At 45.5% G+C, this 20,587-nt stretch overlaps 1 protein-coding gene across 1 annotated transcript in view; it reads left to right on the forward strand.

Moving 5' to 3' along the window:
- LOC128693902 (solute carrier family 22 member 20) overlaps nt 1-20,587 on the forward strand; it is a 435,254-nt gene that overhangs the window by 341,708 nt on the left and 72,959 nt on the right. The window contains exons 9-10 of the mRNA XM_070081771.1: nt 12,203-12,375; nt 13,014-13,072. Coding sequence (XP_069937872.1) covers nt 12,203-12,375; nt 13,014-13,072 — 232 coding nt within the window. The remainder of the gene's footprint in view (nt 1-12,202; nt 12,376-13,013; nt 13,073-20,587) is intronic.

Consider the following 20,587-nt stretch of genomic DNA (forward strand, 5'->3'; position numbering starts at 1 on the left):
TATTGCTCTATATGCACTCAGACCCCTCCCCCCTCCCTTTTTGGGAACCAACACAACTACCCCCGTACTTTGTGACATACCTAACCTCCCCTCCGTGAGCATGCAATTTAATACATCAACCAAACAATGCTTAATACTTCCCCAATGCACCCTATAAAAATCATTCGAAATGCCATCTATACCTGGTGCCTTTCCTTTACTCATACTAAAAATCGCCTCCTCTACCTCCTCCACTCGAATTCTACCTTCTAGTACCGTTCTATCCCTGTCACTTATAACTTTTCTGAAATCCCTCCTCACCAGGCCGCCCTCATGGACCCCCCTACTCCCCTCCGTAGCTTTTCCCCAAACCATAGATCAGCATAAAAACTCATGCTGTCCGTGGTGAGGAGTACTTGACCCGGCAGGTAACCACCCAAACCCGTGCATACTTCCAATTGCAAGAGGGACGTCGCCTGTTGTCTGACCCTAAATTTGCTCAAGACACTACCCGAAGGTTTGTCACCCCATAGCACTTCTTCCATACCTGCTCTGACTCTAACCGCATTGAAACGTTCATTGTGAATTTCTGCAAGTCGACTACGAAGTTGTTCAATGTCGTCATACCTACTACTCCCGCCCCCCACATAGTAATCATTTAGCTGCCCCTCCAGATAGTTTTGCAGCCCATACCTCCACCTTGCCTCCTCTTTTCCCCGCTTCTTATAATAACTCGCTATTCCGGGTTTGGCACGCGTTTCCCACCATTCCAACAAACATTCACCTGCCCGTCGCGTTTCCCAAATATTCTTCCACCAGTCCTGAAAAGCTGACCCATCCCCCTCCCCCTCCAATAGCCGCACGTTCAGTTTCGAATAACCTGGATAAACCTTGATCATTCCATCCCAGTTCAAGTCCGCTAGCACTGCACGGTGATCTGAAATCCCCACATCAAAGGTCTGTACGTGCCCAACTCTAATTCCTTGTGTTACATAAAGTCTATCCAGGCGTGCCACATAGCCCCTGCGAGCGAACGTATGCTCCATCCCCCACCCACCCCGCCCCACCACATCGTAAACCCCTGCATCCCCCAGCAGATTCCGTAAGACAGGTAAAACGCACCCCGCCCCCCTCGGCTCAACATTGCTATGGCGGATAACGCAATTCCAATCCCCACCCATGACGGTAATGAACGGCGAACCCCGAGCGTAAAACGTTAAATCCTCCCTCACAAAATCTATTTTAACTTTAGTGTTACTTTCCGCAGGCATGTAAATGCCAATAAAACAAACCCTCACCTCACCCCAGTACCCATCTACCCGCACCAACCCCCCACCTCCCCCCTCCTCCCATCTTAAGACACGCCAAGGGCTGGACTCCTTCACCGCTATAGCTACCCCACCCTTTAATTTTAAAGAACTGCTAACATACATTCTGTAGCCTTTTAACCGTAAGTCTCGCCCAAACTTATAATTGTGTTCTTGTATGAAACATACGTCCACAGCGTACCTGCGCAAGAACCACTCCATCCACACACACTTAAACTCTGCCCGCTGGCCATTTACATTGATGGTAACACACTTGAATTCACAAAAGGAGGTTTTTCTCTATGTTTGTGGGTCTTTCCCGTTCCCACACGTACATTACACTGACCTTCTTTGACCTTTGACTTCCCAAGGCCCCCCTCACCCCCCTGTGCCCTACCCATATGCTGGGCACTTGCCATAACCCCGGCTGCAAGAGACGCCTCAGCCACTTTCGACAATAATTTCTTCCCTGGCCGCTGTCCCGGTGTCAGGACCTCGTCCATATCCGACACTCCTGCCGTCCGTTTGCGGGAACCACCTTCCACACACATCTCACCAGCCGAAGCCTCCTGGTGGACTTCCACCACCACCTCATGCAACCGTGTCATTGTAGTCACGTCCAGGTCTCCCATATTTGGCGAATCATCCTTCACCACTTCTTGACACTCCGGTGAAACGTCTGGGCTATGCTCTGCCCCATCCAGGAGATCGTTTAGCACGTTCTCCAGCAAACTTTCCTGTGACAACTCCACAGGCTCCGTAGGCCCCACAGGTGGCGTGGTCACGTTTGTAGTGTCCACCGACAGGGTGGCACACGCCATAGACCGCGTCTCCTCTTGTTGTACTTCCTCACTCCAAAGCGTAGGTCGTTGTTCAGGCGATGGACCAGTCTCCAGATCAAAGGCCTCGGTTCTTAGGACCGCAGGAGAAGGTTCCCGGATACGTACAACCAGGCGTCTGGAGCACTGAGCAGCCATATGGTCATACGAGTTGCATAACCTGCATGTCTTACGTTGGCCTGCATAGTGAACAAAAACTTGGGTCCTGTGGTGTTCTAGATAAACGTAAGATGGAATCGGCTGTTTTAATATCATCTTTAGGGTGCAGGAGCCTTCCGAGAGCCCATCGTATGGGCCCTCCCTCCATACTCCCTTGGTCGCTGCATGTACCGTGCCGTATTTACCAAAAACTTTCCGAATAACATACTCCTCCGCCTCGAAAGGCACGTTCCTTACTTTGACCCAGGTGACGTATGTGGAGACGTCATGCAGGCATACCTCTACGGCTGAATTCACCGCCATTTTCCTCTCTTGAAAATCTTCCACAATCTTGGAGTAAAAGCCGGCATTTGCGAATTTTACAAAAAACCTCGACATCCCATTGAGAGCCACACCATATAATTCCTCAGTGGGGATGCCATAGACGTCGCGAATAATGGTAGGCAACAAGACATGCATTGTTGCACCACTGAGAGAGCCACGAATAAATTCCACACAGACCGTGTTTACTCTTCTACCCTGACGATCCGCCATCTTGCGTACTGTAGTACACGGTTCGCCACCAGGTGTAAGCAAGAGCAGGCTCAGAAAGCGTCCTCTCAGCCCGCAGGTTGAGAGACGAATGAATGACTAGAATGAAATTAGCCTAGAGTCTTCCACATAATTGCTTGCCCATGTGTAGCGAGTATAACATCCAGTTCCGCTAGAGACGCTACTCTTAAGGATGGTATGGTCCAGTAAATTAGGGCGTCATGTGTTCTCGTTCTCCATAAGGAAGGCCAAAGCAGTATGGGTTCGAGTCCTAGGCTAGTGAAGTGTTGTTATTCATGAATACCACTCGTTCGTGGTCACAATAATATAAAATACTGCTCGATTCACTAGTACACCAAACAGGAAATAGAATGAAATTAGCCTAGAGTCATCCACACCATCAGGTGCATTTGGGTAGTGAACAGAACATCTAGTTCCGCTGGATGCACTTCTTTTCAGGATCGTATAGTCAAGTGGATTAAGGCATCATGTGTTTCGCCCACCATGAGGCAAGCCGATGCAGCATGGGTTCGAGTCCTTGGCTAGTGCAGTGTTGTTATTGACCAATACCACTCGTTCGTGGTCGCAATAATATAAAATTCTGCACGTTGTATAGGTATACCTTACAGGGATTAGTATGATATTAGAGTCGAGTCATCCACACCATCGTGTGCCCTTGGGTAGCGAGTACAACATCCAGTTCCCTGGATGTGTTACTCTTAAGGATCGCATTTTCCTGTGGGTTAGGGTGTCATTTGTTTTCGTCCACCATGAAGCAGGCCTGAACAGCATGGGTTCGAGTCCGTGGCTACTGCAGTGTTGTTACTGATCAATACCACTCGTTCGTGGTCACGATAATATAAAATACTGTTCGTTGTACTAGTACACCAAACAGGAAAAAGAATGAAATTAGCCTAGAATCATCCTCACCATCGTGTGTCCTTGGGTAGCGAGTACAACATCCAGTTCCACTTGATGCGCTACTCTTAAGGATCGTATTTTCCCGTAGATTAAGGCATCATGTGTTTTCGCCCACCGTGAGGCAGGCCAAAGCAGCATGGGTTCGAGTCCTTGGCTAGTACAGTGTTGTTATTGATCAATACCACTCGTTCGTGGTCACAATAATATAAAATACTGCTCGTTGTACTAGTACACCAAACAGGGACTAGAATGAAATTAGCCTAGAGTTATCCACATCATCGTGTGTCCTTGGGTAGCGAGTACAACATCCAGTTCCGCTGGATGCACTGCTCTTAAGGATCATATGGTCCAGTGGATTAGGGCTTTTTGTGTTTTCGCTCACCATGAGGCAGGCTAAAGCAGCATGGGTTCGAGTCCCTAGCTAGTGCAGTGTTGTTATATATATATATATATATATATATATATATATATATATATATATATATATATATATATATATATACATACATACATATTGTGTGTTTGATGGGATCCGCCTCTAGTGCAAACTATGGGACCCGGAGCCTCAGTGAAGTAAATAAAAAGTTTTCGAGGGAAAATACTTGAATTTCTTTCTGAAGTCGTTTAAATATTACACTTCCCCCCCCCCCCCCATTTTTTTTATTTCATCAATAGGCATATTTTATTACGTAATAGAGTACACATCATCACAGCCACTTTAAGCGGAGTTTCAGATCCTCATGAACCTTCATGCTGATAGACTGACAGCCTCTGTGACTCTGTTTACTTCCGTTTTAGAGAACTGAAGCAACATTTTAGCTTTCCAGAGGTTAACTAGCATGACACACGTGTGTACAAAGGAGTATAACAGTTGAGTGTACATGAAGTAACCTTTATATGTAGAACATATCTGGCAAATTTGAAACTAACTTGAATAATAAGGCAATAACAGTATGAGTAATTTTGTACATATGGTCACTTAGGTGAGTGTAATTTTAAATTTAAGAGTTTATGATGAATTCAAGGGAACTGTATATTCTACGAGTTCATGCTATATGGCTTTAATAAGTTAGAGAGGAATTACAATTTTTATTATTAAGCTCAAGCTCACACAATGGACTGATTAATTAACGTTTGAGAGGATTAAGGATATTGAGTGTAAGTATATATTGATTATAATCTTTTAACTGTTCGTGATAGTGAGCAATGCATGTATATTTTTTACAGATGTATTTATGATAGGCTGGGATAGATTAAGGAGATAAAGTGTTTTTTAACGGTAGTTTTGAAAATGCTATGAGTCAGTGGGTCTGGAGATTTCTGGCAATGAGTTCCATATTCTGGATCCACGAGGAATATCATAGAGATTTTTTTGTGCCTAGTATTGTGACTGTGGGTCTTATTGCAACTGTTAAGAAAGCCTTTCAGGTCGGGATTTATATAAGAACTGATTGTTCTATATTATTATTATTATTATTATTATTATTATTATTATTATTATTATTATTATTATTATTATTATTATTATTATCAAAAAGAAGCGCTAAACCACAAGGGCTATACAGGGTTGCAGGGCAGGGAAGGAAGCAAGGGTATCGGGTGGCAAAAGGGGGGAGGGATGATTAGTAGGTTACAGAAAACAGCGGGGCAGGGGAGGTTACAGAAAACAGCGGGGCAGGGGATAATGTGGGGGTAGAGGGTAGCAAGAGATTGAGGTAGAAAGGGCTGAGGAGAGTGCTAAAGGTATCATCATCAGAGTTTGTGGAGTAAATCAGTTGTTGTCAAAAAGTCAATGAGAGAGTCCAGATGAAAGGTGGGTCCATCAGCAAGAAGGGAAGGTAAAGAGAGAGCAGCAGAGCGAAGACGACGTTGGAGGTAAATTCTGCGCTCTCGTTGATATAGTCGGCAGTCTAACAGAATGTGGCTGACCGATACTGGAACCTGACAATTCTCACAGAGAGAAGCAGGGCGACTATCCATGAGTAAGACGAGTATGGCCAATGCAAAGGCCGGAGAGAATAGTCTCCAAACCTCGACACTGATTAAACCTATACTCGGTTTAATAGAACAAAGTTTGTTATTGAGCAGAGCAGACCAACGTTGTTGCCAACGAGTGTGAAGGTGGGTAGCTATTACAGCAAAATAGTCCATGAATGGAACACCTCTATATGAAACTGGAAGGTCATGTACTACTGACCGCGCAGCAGTGTCTGCCTGATCATTGCCCTGTACGTCAATTTGACCAGGGACCCAACAAAAAACAATATCTTTATGCTTGGTAGAGATACGGTGTAACCAAAGTTGGATACAGAGCACTAGGGGGTGAGGTGTATCAAATTTTTGTATAGCCTGTAAAGCACTAAGGGAGTCTGAAACAACCACAAATGGTGACACAGGTAAAGATACAATACAGATAAGTGCTGCAAGAATGGCATACAATTCAGCAGTAAAATTGCTAGCTGAAGACAGTAAATGCATTCGCACGATGCTGTGCAGAAACACTGCTGCGAATCCGACACCGTTAGAAGACTTAGAGCCATCTGTGTACACTGCAATGGCTTGAGAATGAGAGTGGAAGTGGTCAAGAAAAAGAGAGTGGGAAGCTACCGTAGGCAGTTGGGCTTTTGAGCAAGGGAGTGAGAAAGAACAGACTCGAACAGCTGGAACTTCCCAGTGAGTAGGGAAAAGTGAGATGCTACTTGAACATAGAGAGGTGGCAACTGAAGGGAAGACAAGAGCGAATGTAGGCGAAGAGAAAAGGGACAGAGCAAATAGGGATGGCAAACAAATAAAGAATGTCTACTAATATCAGTAACTATTCTATAAATAGAAGGATTGCGGAGATCATGAGAACGTACATAGTAGCGAAGGCAATGGGCAACACGGCGATCGGACAAGGATGGAACATTCGCTTCTGCATAGAGGCTCTCAACAGGGGAAGAGGAAAAAGCACCAAGGCATAAACATAAACTCTGATGATGGATGGAATTAAGGCTATAGAGAGTAGCAGAGAGGCCGCTGAATAGATTTGGTCATCATAATCGAGTTTCAATAAAATGAGGGCTGAATGTAGGCGATGGAGAGTTCGACGATCAGCTCCCCATGAAAGATGAGCAAGGGTTTTAAGAAGGTTCAGCCGGCTGTGACAAATTGCCTTCAGAGAGGTAATGTGAGGTTTCCAAGACAACCTACGGTCAAAGAGAAGTCCTAGAAACCTGACTGTATCACGTTCAGGGATACGTGAGCCATAAAGGTACAAAGGATGATCGGAGATGACAGAGCATCTAGTGAAAGTAATTTGGTGAGTTTTGGTACTGGAAAATTTAAACCCATGCGTGGTGGCCCAATTAGAAACACGGTCGACCGCATGCTGGAGAGAAACTGTAATGAGGTGACAGTCAGCACCTGCACAAGCAATTACGAAGTCATCAACATAGAGTGACGACCAAATATTGGATGGAAGACTAGAGGCCAAGTCATTTATAACAAGGAGAAAAGTGTTGTGCTCAGAACACATCCCTGGGAGACACCTTCAGCTTGGATAAAGTCCGGGGAGAGCACATTATTAACCGGAACACAGAAATGTCTGTCAGTTAAAAAGTTCTTAAGGAAGGATGGTAGATTGCCTCGGAGTCCTAAGGATTGGGCTTGGGCCAAAATATTATACCTCCAAGTTGTGTCATATGCCTTCTCAAGGTCAAAAAATATGGCAATAACTGAGTGGTTATTCGCAAAGGCATTACGAACATACGTATTCAAGCGTAGAAAGGGGTCTATGGTAGAACGGCCCTTACGAAAGCCATATTGACAAGTGGAGAGACTGTTGTGTGTCTCTAAATAACACAGTAAACGTCGATTTACCAGACGTTCCATCACTCTGCAAACTGCACTGGTAAGAGCAATGGGACGATAGTGGGAGGCATCATGTCCCGTAGTACCCAGTTTGTGGAACAGGAGAACAATGGCAGATTTCCACAGCTGGGGAAGAACTCCTTGTGACCAAATAAGATTGAAGAGGTGTAAGAGGACTGCAAGGGCTGACTTATGTAAATGTTGTAACATCCGAATATGAACGCCGTCAAGCACAGCTGCCGATGATCTGCAAGCTGAGAGTGTCGCTTCTAGTTCTTGAAGTGTAAAAGGCACATTATATGGTTCTTCTTTGAGAGAAGAAAAGTCCAAGGGTGCTAACTCTCTGGCAGACTTTGAGGAAAGAAACGAGGGGCATAGATGGACCCCCTGAGAAAGACAGACCAGATGATTGCCAATTTCAATGGCAACATCAAGAGGGTTTGCTATATCAACACTGGCGACCTACAGAACAGGAGCCAGGTCAGGAGAGTATTTACCACTCAGTTTCTGCACTTTTTTTCCAGACTGCACTCATAAAGGAAGCAGAGGTGATGTTGGAAACATAATCTTGCCAGCAAGTGCGTTTAACATCACGAATGACACAGCGAGCGACTGCACGCTTCTGCTTAAACTCATGAAGTCTCTCAGCGGTTCTATTGTACCGGTACCTTCCCCATGCAGCGCATTTCAAACTTACTGCATGAGCACAAGCAGGAGATCACCAAGGCACGCACTTCTGAAAATGCCTGCCCGAGGTTTGGGGTATAGAATGAAAAGCTGCTGTTAAAACTGAGGACGAGAAGAGGTGTAAAAGCTCATCAATGGAGGACGAAGAAGGGACCTCACTAAGAGCAGTTAGTTGTGAGTAAAGGTCCCAATTTGCCTGATCAAATTGCCAGTGTGGGCTATGAAGAGGTGGTGAATATGAAGGAGAAGTAAGAATGATTGGAAAATGATCGCTGTCATGTAAGTCTGGGAGAACAGACCAGGTGAAGTCTAATGTGGTAGAGGAAGAACAGACTGAGAGATCAATGCAAGAGAGAGTATGAGTACGAGGATCAAAATGGGTTGGAGTACCTGTATTTAAAACATGGAGGGGGTGGGAAGCAAGAAAAGCCTCCAACTGAATGCCACAGGAATCACAGTGAGACCCCCCCAGGGGAAATGATGGGCATTAAAATTGCCATGTAACAGAAGTGGTGGCGGTAAGGACGAAACAAGAAAGGCAACATCCGGGATAGATAATGCTCGAGAAGGAGAGAGATATAAAGAACAGAGTGCATGTCGGTTCTCTGAACCATTCATCTACAAAAGAGTGCATTCCACCTATGCAAGTGGATACGGGCTGCTGTGTAATGCAGCGAAGTATGAACAAATAGCTGATGGTACGGAATATCAGTGCATAAGAAGGGCACTTTCATCAAAGGTCCCATCACTAGAAGGATCCGAAGAATACAATAAATTATAGCCTAAGATGAAATAGATAACAGCAGAGTGTAATTTTGGTTCTTGTAAGCAAACACCAACAAGGGAAAACTGGGAGAGCAACATCTGAAGCTCACCCTGATTACCCCTGAGGCCGCGTATATTCCACTGTAAATAGGCCATGATTGGCAACAATAAAGATACCAAAAATCTGCAGGTAAGGATACCTATGGACTAAAGGGGTTAGAAAAGTCCACATGCGGCAGTAGCGGAAAATGTTCAAGCAGCGAAGGAATAGTGCGCTGCGAAGAAAAAGTTGCGCAGATGGAGGAGAGGAAAGAGAAGGAACAGGGGGTGGATCAGTGTCCATTGATGGTTTGGTCTCTGCAATATATTCAGAGATAGCTTCAAGTGTTTCGAAATTCAAAGACGTCACATGGGAGACAATATTGGAGATGGAAGGAGGAGGGTGAGTAAAGATTGGAACCATAATGGACTGTACCAAAGTAGGGGTGGATGAAAGGGTGGAGGGAACTGGAGAAGAATTGTGGAAGAGGACTGAAGAGGAAGAAACCTGGGAGGTGGGAGAAGAGGAAGAAACTGGGGAGGGGACAGAGGAGGAAGGCACAGCACGAGGAGGGTAAACCTCCACACTTGTAACAGAGCCAGTGAAAGGGGAAGAACCAGGTACAGAGACCGGGAAGGTAAAATTTGGAGGTGGAAAAAGTGAAGGAGGGGTTAAAGGAGATTTGAACAATGGAGATTTTTTGGACTTCTGAGAAGTAGAGGGACGATTGGGAGGCGGTGTCATACATGCGCTTGTTGATACAGGGGCTTGCGAGGGAGAACACGAAGAAGTCAGAACAGACTGAGGTGTTGAAGTAGGGACTTCTGAGCCCAGGACAGCAAAAGAATTAGAGACAGAAGTGACTATGGGAGAGGTTACCACGTAGGAAGTTGCAGAAGATGGGACCGCAGAAGTGGGGAGGACGTTCGGAAACACGAGAATAAGAAATATGGGGCAGTCTCCCTTGGAGGCACAGTTGAGAATCTGTCGTAGAATAAGGGAGACCTTCAGCTTCTTTGAGGCAATGGATTTCTTGCTCATTTAAGTAGACCTGGCAATGGCGAGAGTAAGAAGGGTGAGCCTCATGACAATTAAGGCAAGACAGAAGTCGACTACAAGACGTATTAGAATGGTCATCAGCACCACAGACTGGGCATTCAGCTATAGATCTGCAATATTTTGCAGGGTGACCAAATCGCCAGCAATTTCTACACTGTTGCAGTGTAGGGATCACCTTTCAAACATGTAAATGATGTCCTGCTACATAAACAGAGGATGGGAGTTCATGGCTGTCGAAATTTAATCGAGCCACATTGCAAGGGTAACATCTCTGTCCATGGGCAGGAAGGACGTAAGTGTCTACTTTGAGGATTGGGAGATCTTGGAGTTCCAGCTGTTCGAGAATGTCATTGCCACATGTCTGGAAATTCTGTTGGATCGAGGGAATGATGTTTTATGATAGTGTCAGGAATAGTATCGATATGTGAAAGAAAAGAAAGATCATGAGCTTGGGTGGCATTCTGGATAGTGATGATGCATGGACCACTCTTGAGAGCATGAAAGGAAATATCTCTACAAACATGGCATAGGAGCGCCTTGCCAATACTATGGTTGGAAAGATAGGCAATAGAGGAAGTCGGTCGTTAAGTAAAGAATTTAGTCCATTGTTCATTCCAAAACTGAGCTTGGAAAGGGAGAGCATGACATGTTGGTCTTTTCTGAGTAGAACAAGAAGGTGGCAAAGAAGTATCATCAGGCAATTGTCATTGGCGTTTAGGAGTGGGACCAGAGTTGGTCCAACGTGGGACTGTCTGGCAATTCGAAAATTGCCGCACTGTAGAGGGAGAGGCCGAAAGCATAGTCAAAGAAGAGCGGAGGTCAGACAAATCAAAGGAGTCAGTCAAAACTCCGGCACCTGAAGTGGGTGATGAAATAGCACCAGCAAGAGGTACAGGGGCCTTAGGAGTGTCCCAAGAGTGGTTAAAAGACGAGGCAGGGTCAGAACGGGGTGCGGTAACAAGAAGGGGCCCAGGTGTAGCAGTGTCATGGATTGGGTCCTCCATGGTTAGGTTATTTCTTTCTTTTTGTTTTTAAGAAAAAAAAGAAGAAAACAAAATAAAAATAAAAAAAAGAATAAAAAAAAAGTGGGGACCGGGGAGGGATAGTTCCTACGAGGAATGAAAGGGCCAGAAATCTCCCTCCATGCCCAAGAGGACCTCACCACCACAAGTATTGTAGATGCAGCATGGAACCCGTGCCATACCCTACCCTTTATGCCAGTAAACCAGCAATCCGGGATACCAACCTCACATCTGCCGAGCTACCTCGGTGGACAAAAGAGAGGGCGGCTGGATATCCACCACAAAGTATATCTCCTTTGGCCACCACCCCGGAATCTGAAAGGCAGCCTCCAGAGATGCACCCGTCGCCCGAAAGTCACCCAAAGCCACCCCCTGGGAGACCAGAGAGGGATTGGGGCATCCCCAGGCGATCCAGATTCCACGGCAAACTACGCCACCACCAAGAACCTCAACAGAATGGGATGGACCCCAGTACCCTTTACCCTACCTAGGAAATAACGTGCCTGTGGGAAAAATCCCAAAGGCCAAAAAGAGGAAGGGCAAAAGGGAGGGGTGGGGAGGAGGAGGAAAAAAGGAAAACGGGAGGATGGGTAGGATGGGATAGGGAAGGAGGGATTGAGGGGTAATTAGGCTCAGTCTGAGGAAGGAGACCAACAGGTCTAATTCCTCAGACCAAGAGCCTCTTCACCATACCAAGGAGCCTCCCTTGAAGAGGGATTGTTCTGTAAATGTAGGTTGCACAGCAGCAGGAGCGAATGATTTGTAAGTAAGTTTAGGTCGTTGAAGAGTGGAGGGGTCTAGCAGTGGATTGTGTGATCATTCACACTGCAGGTTTTTGTTGGGTAATTATTGGCTTTAGGTGATTTGTCGTTGTGGATCCCCAGGTGAGGTAGGAGTAGATCAGTGAATGGTGTAGTGTAAGTAGTGTTGTTTGTGGTACATAGTAACGTATCTTTGAGAGGATGCCAACTGTCTTATATACTTTTTTGTGTTGTGTGCGTGTTATCATGCATAATACTAACGATATCCCGTGTACGGCAGTTCTCCCTATCTGTACATGGCGTTACTGGGTGTGGTGGAGGTGCCAGCGTACTCTCTACCAGCACCCATCACTCAGCGCCTGGGCCGCCGTCCAGTCATCTCCTCCTGCTTCGTTACATGTGGCATCTTGCTACTCCTGCTCCTGGTCCTCACCTTCACCACCTTCTACCATGGTGAGTCGCTCAACACCTCTTCCTTGCGCGTATACCATTATTAACTTAAGCTGTTTTATGCACTTTAATTAAGTCTCCCAACATGAAATTCAAAGAATTATGGCTTTTAACATGACTTTTATTCCCTCGTATTTTTCCCTTTCCCTAATGTGTCATTCATACTCGATGTTCCCGAGGTCAAATTTTAACTTATAGCTAAGAAACAGACTGAACAAAATCTACTCATTTATAATGCATTCAATATACCAATATAATTTGCTTATGTTTTTAAACCCACCAGCCACCTTCCACCAAGCTTGGGCAACCCAGTAAAAGGAAACACATTCACCGTCATTCATTCAGCAGCTATCTTGTTGGAAGTGCTTAAACATCACAGTTTAAATAACTTTCCGAAGTTCTCTTTACCTCTAGACTAAAATATGGAATATTGTAGAGGCAGTTTCTTATGTGAGGGTCATTAACATCACGAGGCTTCTTACTTATTAAACTGAAAGTTCTTATGTTAAGGTGTAAGAGAGGAACTCAGGCAATGTGTGTTTCCATCACATGATTTAAAAACTATTTATAAAACTTAATCAGTTACGTGATATGTCGAGTCATCAAAAAAAAAATTTAATTCGTTTTCGTATTTGTTTCAGAATGGATCAGCCTAATGCTGGTTCTACTTAGTTATCTGCTTGTGTGTACCTCCTACCAGGTGAGTCCTGGGTGAGTCTTGCTGCATGTACCTCCTACCAGGTGAGTCCTGGGTGAGTCTTGCTGCATGTACCTCCTACCAGGTGAGTCCTGGGTGAGTCCTGCTGCATGTACCTCCTACCAGGTGAGTCCTGGGTGAGTCTTGCTGCATGTACCTCCTACCAGATGAGTCCTGGGTGAGTCTTGCTGCATGTACCTCCTACCAGGTGAGTCCTGGGTGAGTCTTGCTGCATGTACCCCCTACCAGGTGAGTCCTGGGTGAGTCTTGCTGCATGTACCTCCTACCAGGTGAGTCCGGGGTGAGTCTTGCTGCATGTACCTCCTACCAGGTGAGTCCTGGGTGAGTCTTGCTGCATGTACCCCCTACCAGGTGAGTCCTGGGTGAGTCTTGCTGCATGTACCTCCTACCAGGTGAGTCCTGGGTGAGTCTTGCTGCATGTACCTCCTACCAGGTGAGTCCTGGGTGAGTCTTGCTGCATGTACCTCCTACCAGGTGAGTCCTGGGTGAGTCTTGCTGCATGTACCTCCTACCAGGTGAGTCCTGGGTGAGTCTTGCTGCATGTACCTCCTACCAGGTGAGTCCTGGGTGAGTCTTGCTGCATGTACCTCCTACCAGGTGAGTCCTGGGTGAGTCTTGCTGCATGTACCTCCTACCAGGTGAGTCCTGGGTGAGTCTTGCTACATGAATTATATCAGGTGAGTCCTGGTTGAGTCTTGCTGCATGAATTATACCAGGTGAGTCCTGGGTGAGTCTTGCTACATGAATTATATCAGGTGAGTCCTGGTTGAGTCTTGCTGCATGAATTATACCAGGTGAGTCCTGGGTGAGTCTTGCTACATGAATTATACCAGGTGAGTCCTGGTTGAGTCTTGCTGCATGAATTATACCAGGTGAGTCCTGGGTGAGTCTTGCTGCATGAATTATACCAGGTGAGTCCTGGGTGAGTCTTGCTGCTTGAGTTATACCAGGTGAGCCCTGGGTGAGTCTTGCTACATGAATTATACCAGGTGAGTCCTGGGTGAGTCTTGCTGCATGAATTATAGTACGTGAGTATTCCTGGGCGAGTCTTGCTGCATGAATTATACCAGGTGAGTCCTGGGTGAGTCTTGCATGAATTACACCAGGCGAGTCCTGGGTGAGTCTTGCATGAATTATACCAGGTGAGTCCAGGGTGAATCTTGCGTGAATTATACCAGGTGAGTCCTGGGTGAGTCTTGCATGAATTACACCAGGCGAGTCCTGGGTGAGTCTTGCATGAATTATACCAGGTGAGTCCAGGGTGAATCTTGCGTGAATTATACCAGGTGAGTCCTGGGTGAGTCTTGCATGAATTACACCAGGCGAGTCCTGGGTGAGTCTTGCATGAATTACACCAGGCGAGTCCTGGGTGAGTCTTGCATGAATTACACCAGGCGAGTCCTGGGTGAGTCTTGCATGAATTACACCAGGCGAGTCCTGGGTGAGTCTTGCATGAATTATACCAGGTGAGTCTTGGGTGAGTCTTGCTACATGAATTATACCAGGTGAGTCTTGGGTGAGTCTTGGGTGAGTCTTGGGTGAGTCTTGGGTGAGTCTTGGGTGAGTCTTGGGTGAGTCTTGGGTGAGTCTTGGGTGAGTCTTGGGTGAGTCTTGGGTGAGTCTTGGGTGAGTCTTGCTATGTGAGTTAATGAGTGCTCAGGAAACATTAGTCGTGCCTGTGATGGTCTCAGAACTCTCTCACCAGTCCCGTATACATCAATGATCACCAGTCCCGTATACATCAATGATCACCAGTCCCGTATACATCAATGATCACCAGTCCCGTATACATCAATGATCACCAGTCCCGTATACATCAATGATCACCAGTCCCGTATACATCAATGATCACCAGTCCCGTATACATCAATGATCACCAGTCCCGTATACATCAATGATCTCCAGTCCCGTATACATCAATGATCTCCAGTCCCGTATACATCAATGATCTCCAGTCCCGTATACATCAATGATCACCAGTCCCGTATACATCAATGATCTTTAGTCCCGTATACATCAATGATCACAAGTCCCGTATACATCAATGATCACCAGTCCCGTATACATCAATGATCACCAGTCCCGTATACATCAATGATCACCAGTCCCGTATACATCAATGATCACCAGTCCCGTATACATCAATGATCACCAGTCCCGTATACATCAATGATCACCAGTCCCGTATACATCAATGATCACCAGTCCCGTATACATCAATGATCACCAGTCCCGTATACAGCAATGATCACCTGTCCCGTATACATCAATGATCACCAGTCCCGTATACAACAATGATCACCAGTCCCGTATACATCAATGATCACCAGTCCCGTATACATCAATGATCACCAGTCCCGTATACATCAATGATCTCCAGTCCCGTATACATCAATGATCTCCAGTCCCGTATACATCAATGATCACCAGTCCCGTATACATCAATGATCACCAGTCCCGTATACATCAATGATCACCAGTCCCGTATACATCAATGATCACCAGTCCCGTATACATCAATGATCTCCAGTCCCGTATACATCAATGATCTCCAGTCCCGTATACATCAATGATCTCCAGTCCCGTATACATCAATGATCACCAGTCCCGTAGACATCAATGATCTTTAGTCCCGTATACATCAATGATCACAAGTCCCGTATACATCAGTGATCACCAGTCCCGTATACATCAATGATCACCAGTCCCGTATACATCAATGATCACCAGTCCCGTATACATCAATGATCACCAGTCCCGTATACATCAATGATCACCAGTCCCGTATACATCAATGATCACCAGTCCCGTATACATCAATGATCACCAGTCCCGTATACATCAATGATCACCAGTCCCGTATACAACAATGATCACCAGTCCCGTATACATCAATGATCACCAGTCCCGTATACAACAATGATCACCAGTCCCGTATACATCAATGATCACCAGTCCCGTATACAACAATGATCACCAGTCCCGTATACATCAATGATCACCAGTCCCGTATACATCAATGATCACCAGTCCCGTATACATCAATGATCACCAGTCCCGTATACATCAATGATCACCAGTCCCGTATACATCAATGATCGCCAGTCCCGTATACATCAATGATCACCAGTCCCGTATACATCAATGATCGCCAGTCCCGTATACATCAATGATCGCCAGTCCCGTATACATCAATGATCGCCAGTCCCGTATACATCAATGATCACCAGTCCCGTATACATCAACGATCACCAGTCCCGTATACATCAATGATCACCAGTCCCGTATACATCAATGATCACCAGTCCCGTATACATCAACGATCACCAGTCCCGTATACATCAATGATCACCAGTCCCGTATACATCAACGATCACCAGTCCCGTATACATCAATGATCACCAGTCCCGTATACATCAACGATCACCAGTCCCGTATACATCAATGATCACCAGTCCCGTATACAACAATGATCTCCAGTCCCGTATACATCAATGATCACCAGTCCCGTATACATCAATGATCACAAGTCCCGTATACATCAACGATCACCAGTCCCGTATACATCAATGATCACCAGTCCCGTATACATCAATGATCACCAGTCCCGTATACATCAATGATCACCAGTCCCGTATACATCAATGATCTCCAGTCCCGTATACATCAATGATCTCCAGTCCCGTATACATCAATGATCTCCAGTCCCGTATACATCAATGATCACCAGTCCCGTATACATCAATGATCTTTAGTCCCGTATACATCAATGATCACAAGTCCCGTATACATCAATGATCACCAGTCCCGTATACATCAATGATCACCAGTCCCGTATACATCAATGATCACCAGTCCCGTATACATCAATGATCACCAGTCCCGTATACATCAATGATCACCAGTCCCGTATACATCAATGATCACCAGTCCCGTATACATCAATGATCACCAGTCCCGTATACATCAATGATCACCAGTCCCGTATACAGCAATGATCACCTGTCCCGTATACATCAATGATCACCAGTCCCGTATACAACAATGATCACCAGTCCCGTATACATCAATGATCACCAGTCCCGTATACATCAATGATCACCAGTCCCGTATACATCAATGATCTCCAGTCCCGTATACATCAATGATCTCCAGTCCCGTATACATCAATGATCACCAGTCCCGTATACATCAATGATCACCAGTCCCGTATACATCAATGATCACCAGTCCCGTATACATCAATGATCACCAGTCCCGTATACATCAATGATCTCCAGTCCCGTATACATCAATGATCTCCAGTCCCGTATACATCAATGATCTCCAGTCCCGTATACATCAATGATCACCAGTCCCGTATACATCAATGATCTTTAGTCCCGTATACATCAATGATCACAAGTCCCGTATACATCAATGATCACCAGTCCCGTATACATCAATGATCACCAGTCCCGTATACATCAATGATCACCAGTCCCGTATACATCAATGATCACCAGTCCCGTATACATCAATGATCACCAGTCCCGTATACATCAATGATCACCAGTCCCGTATACATCAATGATCACCAGTCCCGTATACATCAATGATCACCAGTCCCGTATACAACAATGATCACCAGTCCCGTATACATCAATGATCACCAGTCCCGTATACAACAATGATCACCAGTCCCGTATACATCAATGATCACCAGTCCCGTATACAACAATGATCACCAGTCCCGTATACATCAATGATCACCAGTCCCGTATACATCAATGATCACCAGTCCCGTATACATCAATGATCACCAGTCCCGTATACATCAATGATCACCAGTCCCGTATACATCAATGATCGCCAGTCCCGTATACATCAATGATCACCAGTCCCGTATACATCAATGATCGCCAGTCCCGTATACATCAATGATCGCCAGTCCCGTATACATCAATGATCGCCAGTCCCGTATACATCAATGATCACCAGTCCCGTATACATCAACGATCACCAGTCCCGTATACATCAATGATCACCAGTCCCGTATACATCAATGATCACCAGTCCCGTATACATCAACGATCACCAGTCCCGTATACATCAATGATCACCAGTCCCGTATACATCAACGATCACCAGTCCCGTATACATCAATGATCACCAGTCCCGTATACATCAACGATCACCAGTCCCGTATACATCAATGATCACCAGTCCCGTATACAACAATGATCTCCAGTCCCGTATACATCAATGATCACCAGTCCCGTATACATCAATGATCACAAGTCCCGTATACATCAACGATCACCAGTCCCGTATACATCAATGATCACCAGTCCCGTATAAAACAATGATCACCAGTCCCGTATACATCAACGATCACCAGTCCCGTATACATCAATGATCACCAGTCCCGTATACAACAATGATCACCAGTCCCGTATACATCAATGATCACCAGTCCCGTATACATCAATGATCACCAGTCCCGTATACATCAATGATCACCAGTCCCGTATACATCAATGATCACCAGTCCCGTATACATCAATGATCACCAGTCCCGTATACATCAATGATCACCAGTCCCGTATACATCAATGATCACAAGTCCCGTATACATCAATGATCTCCAGTCCCGTATACATCAATGATCTCCAGTCCCGTATACATCAATGATCTCCAGTCCCGTATACATCAATGATCACCAGTCCCGTATACATCAATGATCTTTAGTCCCGTATACATCAATGATCACAAGTCCCGTATACATCAATGATCACCAGTCCCGTATACATCAATGATCACCAGTCCCGTATACATCAATGATCACCAGTCCCGTATACATCAATGATCACCAGTCCCGTATACATCAATGATCACCAGTCCCGTATACATCAATGATCACCAGTCCCGTATACATCAATGATCACCAGTCCCGTATACATCAATGATCACCAGTCCCGTATACAGCAATGATCACCTGTCCCGTATACATCAATGATCACCAGTCCCGTATACAACAATGATCACCAGTCCCGTATACATCAATGATCACCAGTCCCGTATACATCAATGATCACCAGTCCCGTATACATCAATGATCTCCAGTCCCGTATACATCAATGATCTCCAGTCCCGTATACATCAATGATCACCAGTCCCGTATACATCAATGATCAACAGTCCCGTATACATCAATGATCACCAGTCCCGTATACATCAATGATCACCAGTCCCGTATACATCAATGATCTCCAGTCCCGTATACATCAATGATCTCCAGTCCCGTATACATCAATGATCTCCAGTCCCGTATACATCAATGATCACCAGTCCCGTATACATCAATGATCTTTAGTCCCGTATACATCAATGATCACAAGTCCCGTATACATCAATGATCACCAGTCCCGTATACATCAATGATCACCAGTCCCGTATACATCAATGATCACCAGTCCCGTATACATCAATGATCACCAGTCCCGTATACATCAATGATTACCAGTCCCGTATACATCAATGATCACCAGTCCCGTATACAACAATGATCACCAGTCCCGTATACATCAATGATCACCAGTCCCGTATACAACAATGATCACCAGTCCCGTATACATCAATGATCACCAGTCCCGTATACAACAATGATCACCAGTCCCGTATTCATCAATGATCACCAGTCCCGTATACATCAATGATCACCAGTCCCGTATACATCAATGATCACCAGTCCCGTATACATCAATGATCACCAGTCCCGTATACATCAATGATCGCCAGTCCCGTATACATCAATGATCACCAGTCCCGTATACATCAATGATCGCCAGTCCCGTATACATCAATGATCGCCAGTCCCGTATACATCAATGATCGCCAGTCCCGTATACATCAATGATCACCAGTCCCGTATACATCAACGATCACCAGTCCCGTATACATCAATGATCACCAGTCCCGTATACATCAATGATCACCAGTCCCGTATACATCAACGATCACCAGTCCCGTATACATCAATGATCACCAGTCCCGTATACATCAACGATCACCAGTCCCGTATACATCAATGATCACCAGTCCCGTATACATCAACGATCACCAGTCCCGTATACATCAATGATCACCAGTCCCGTATACAACAATGATCTCCAGTCCCGTATACATCAATGATCACCAGTCCCGTATACATCAATGATCACAAGTCCCGTATACATCAACGATCACCAGTCCCGTATACATCAATGATCACCAGTCCCGTATACAACAATGATCACCAGTCCCGTATACATCAACGATCACCAGTCCCGTATACATCAATGATCACCAGTCCCGTATACAACAATGATCACCAGTCCCGTATACATCAACGATCACCAGTCCCGTATACATCAATGATCACCAGTCCCGTATACATCAATGATCACCAGTCCCGTATACATCAATGATCACCAGTCCCGTATACATCAATGATCACCAGTCCCGTATACATCAATG

The sequence above is a fragment of the Cherax quadricarinatus genome, chromosome 6 (genome assembly GCF_038502225.1).
Source record: "Cherax quadricarinatus isolate ZL_2023a chromosome 6, ASM3850222v1, whole genome shotgun sequence".
Classification (NCBI taxonomy): domain Eukaryota; kingdom Metazoa; phylum Arthropoda; class Malacostraca; order Decapoda; family Parastacidae; genus Cherax; species Cherax quadricarinatus.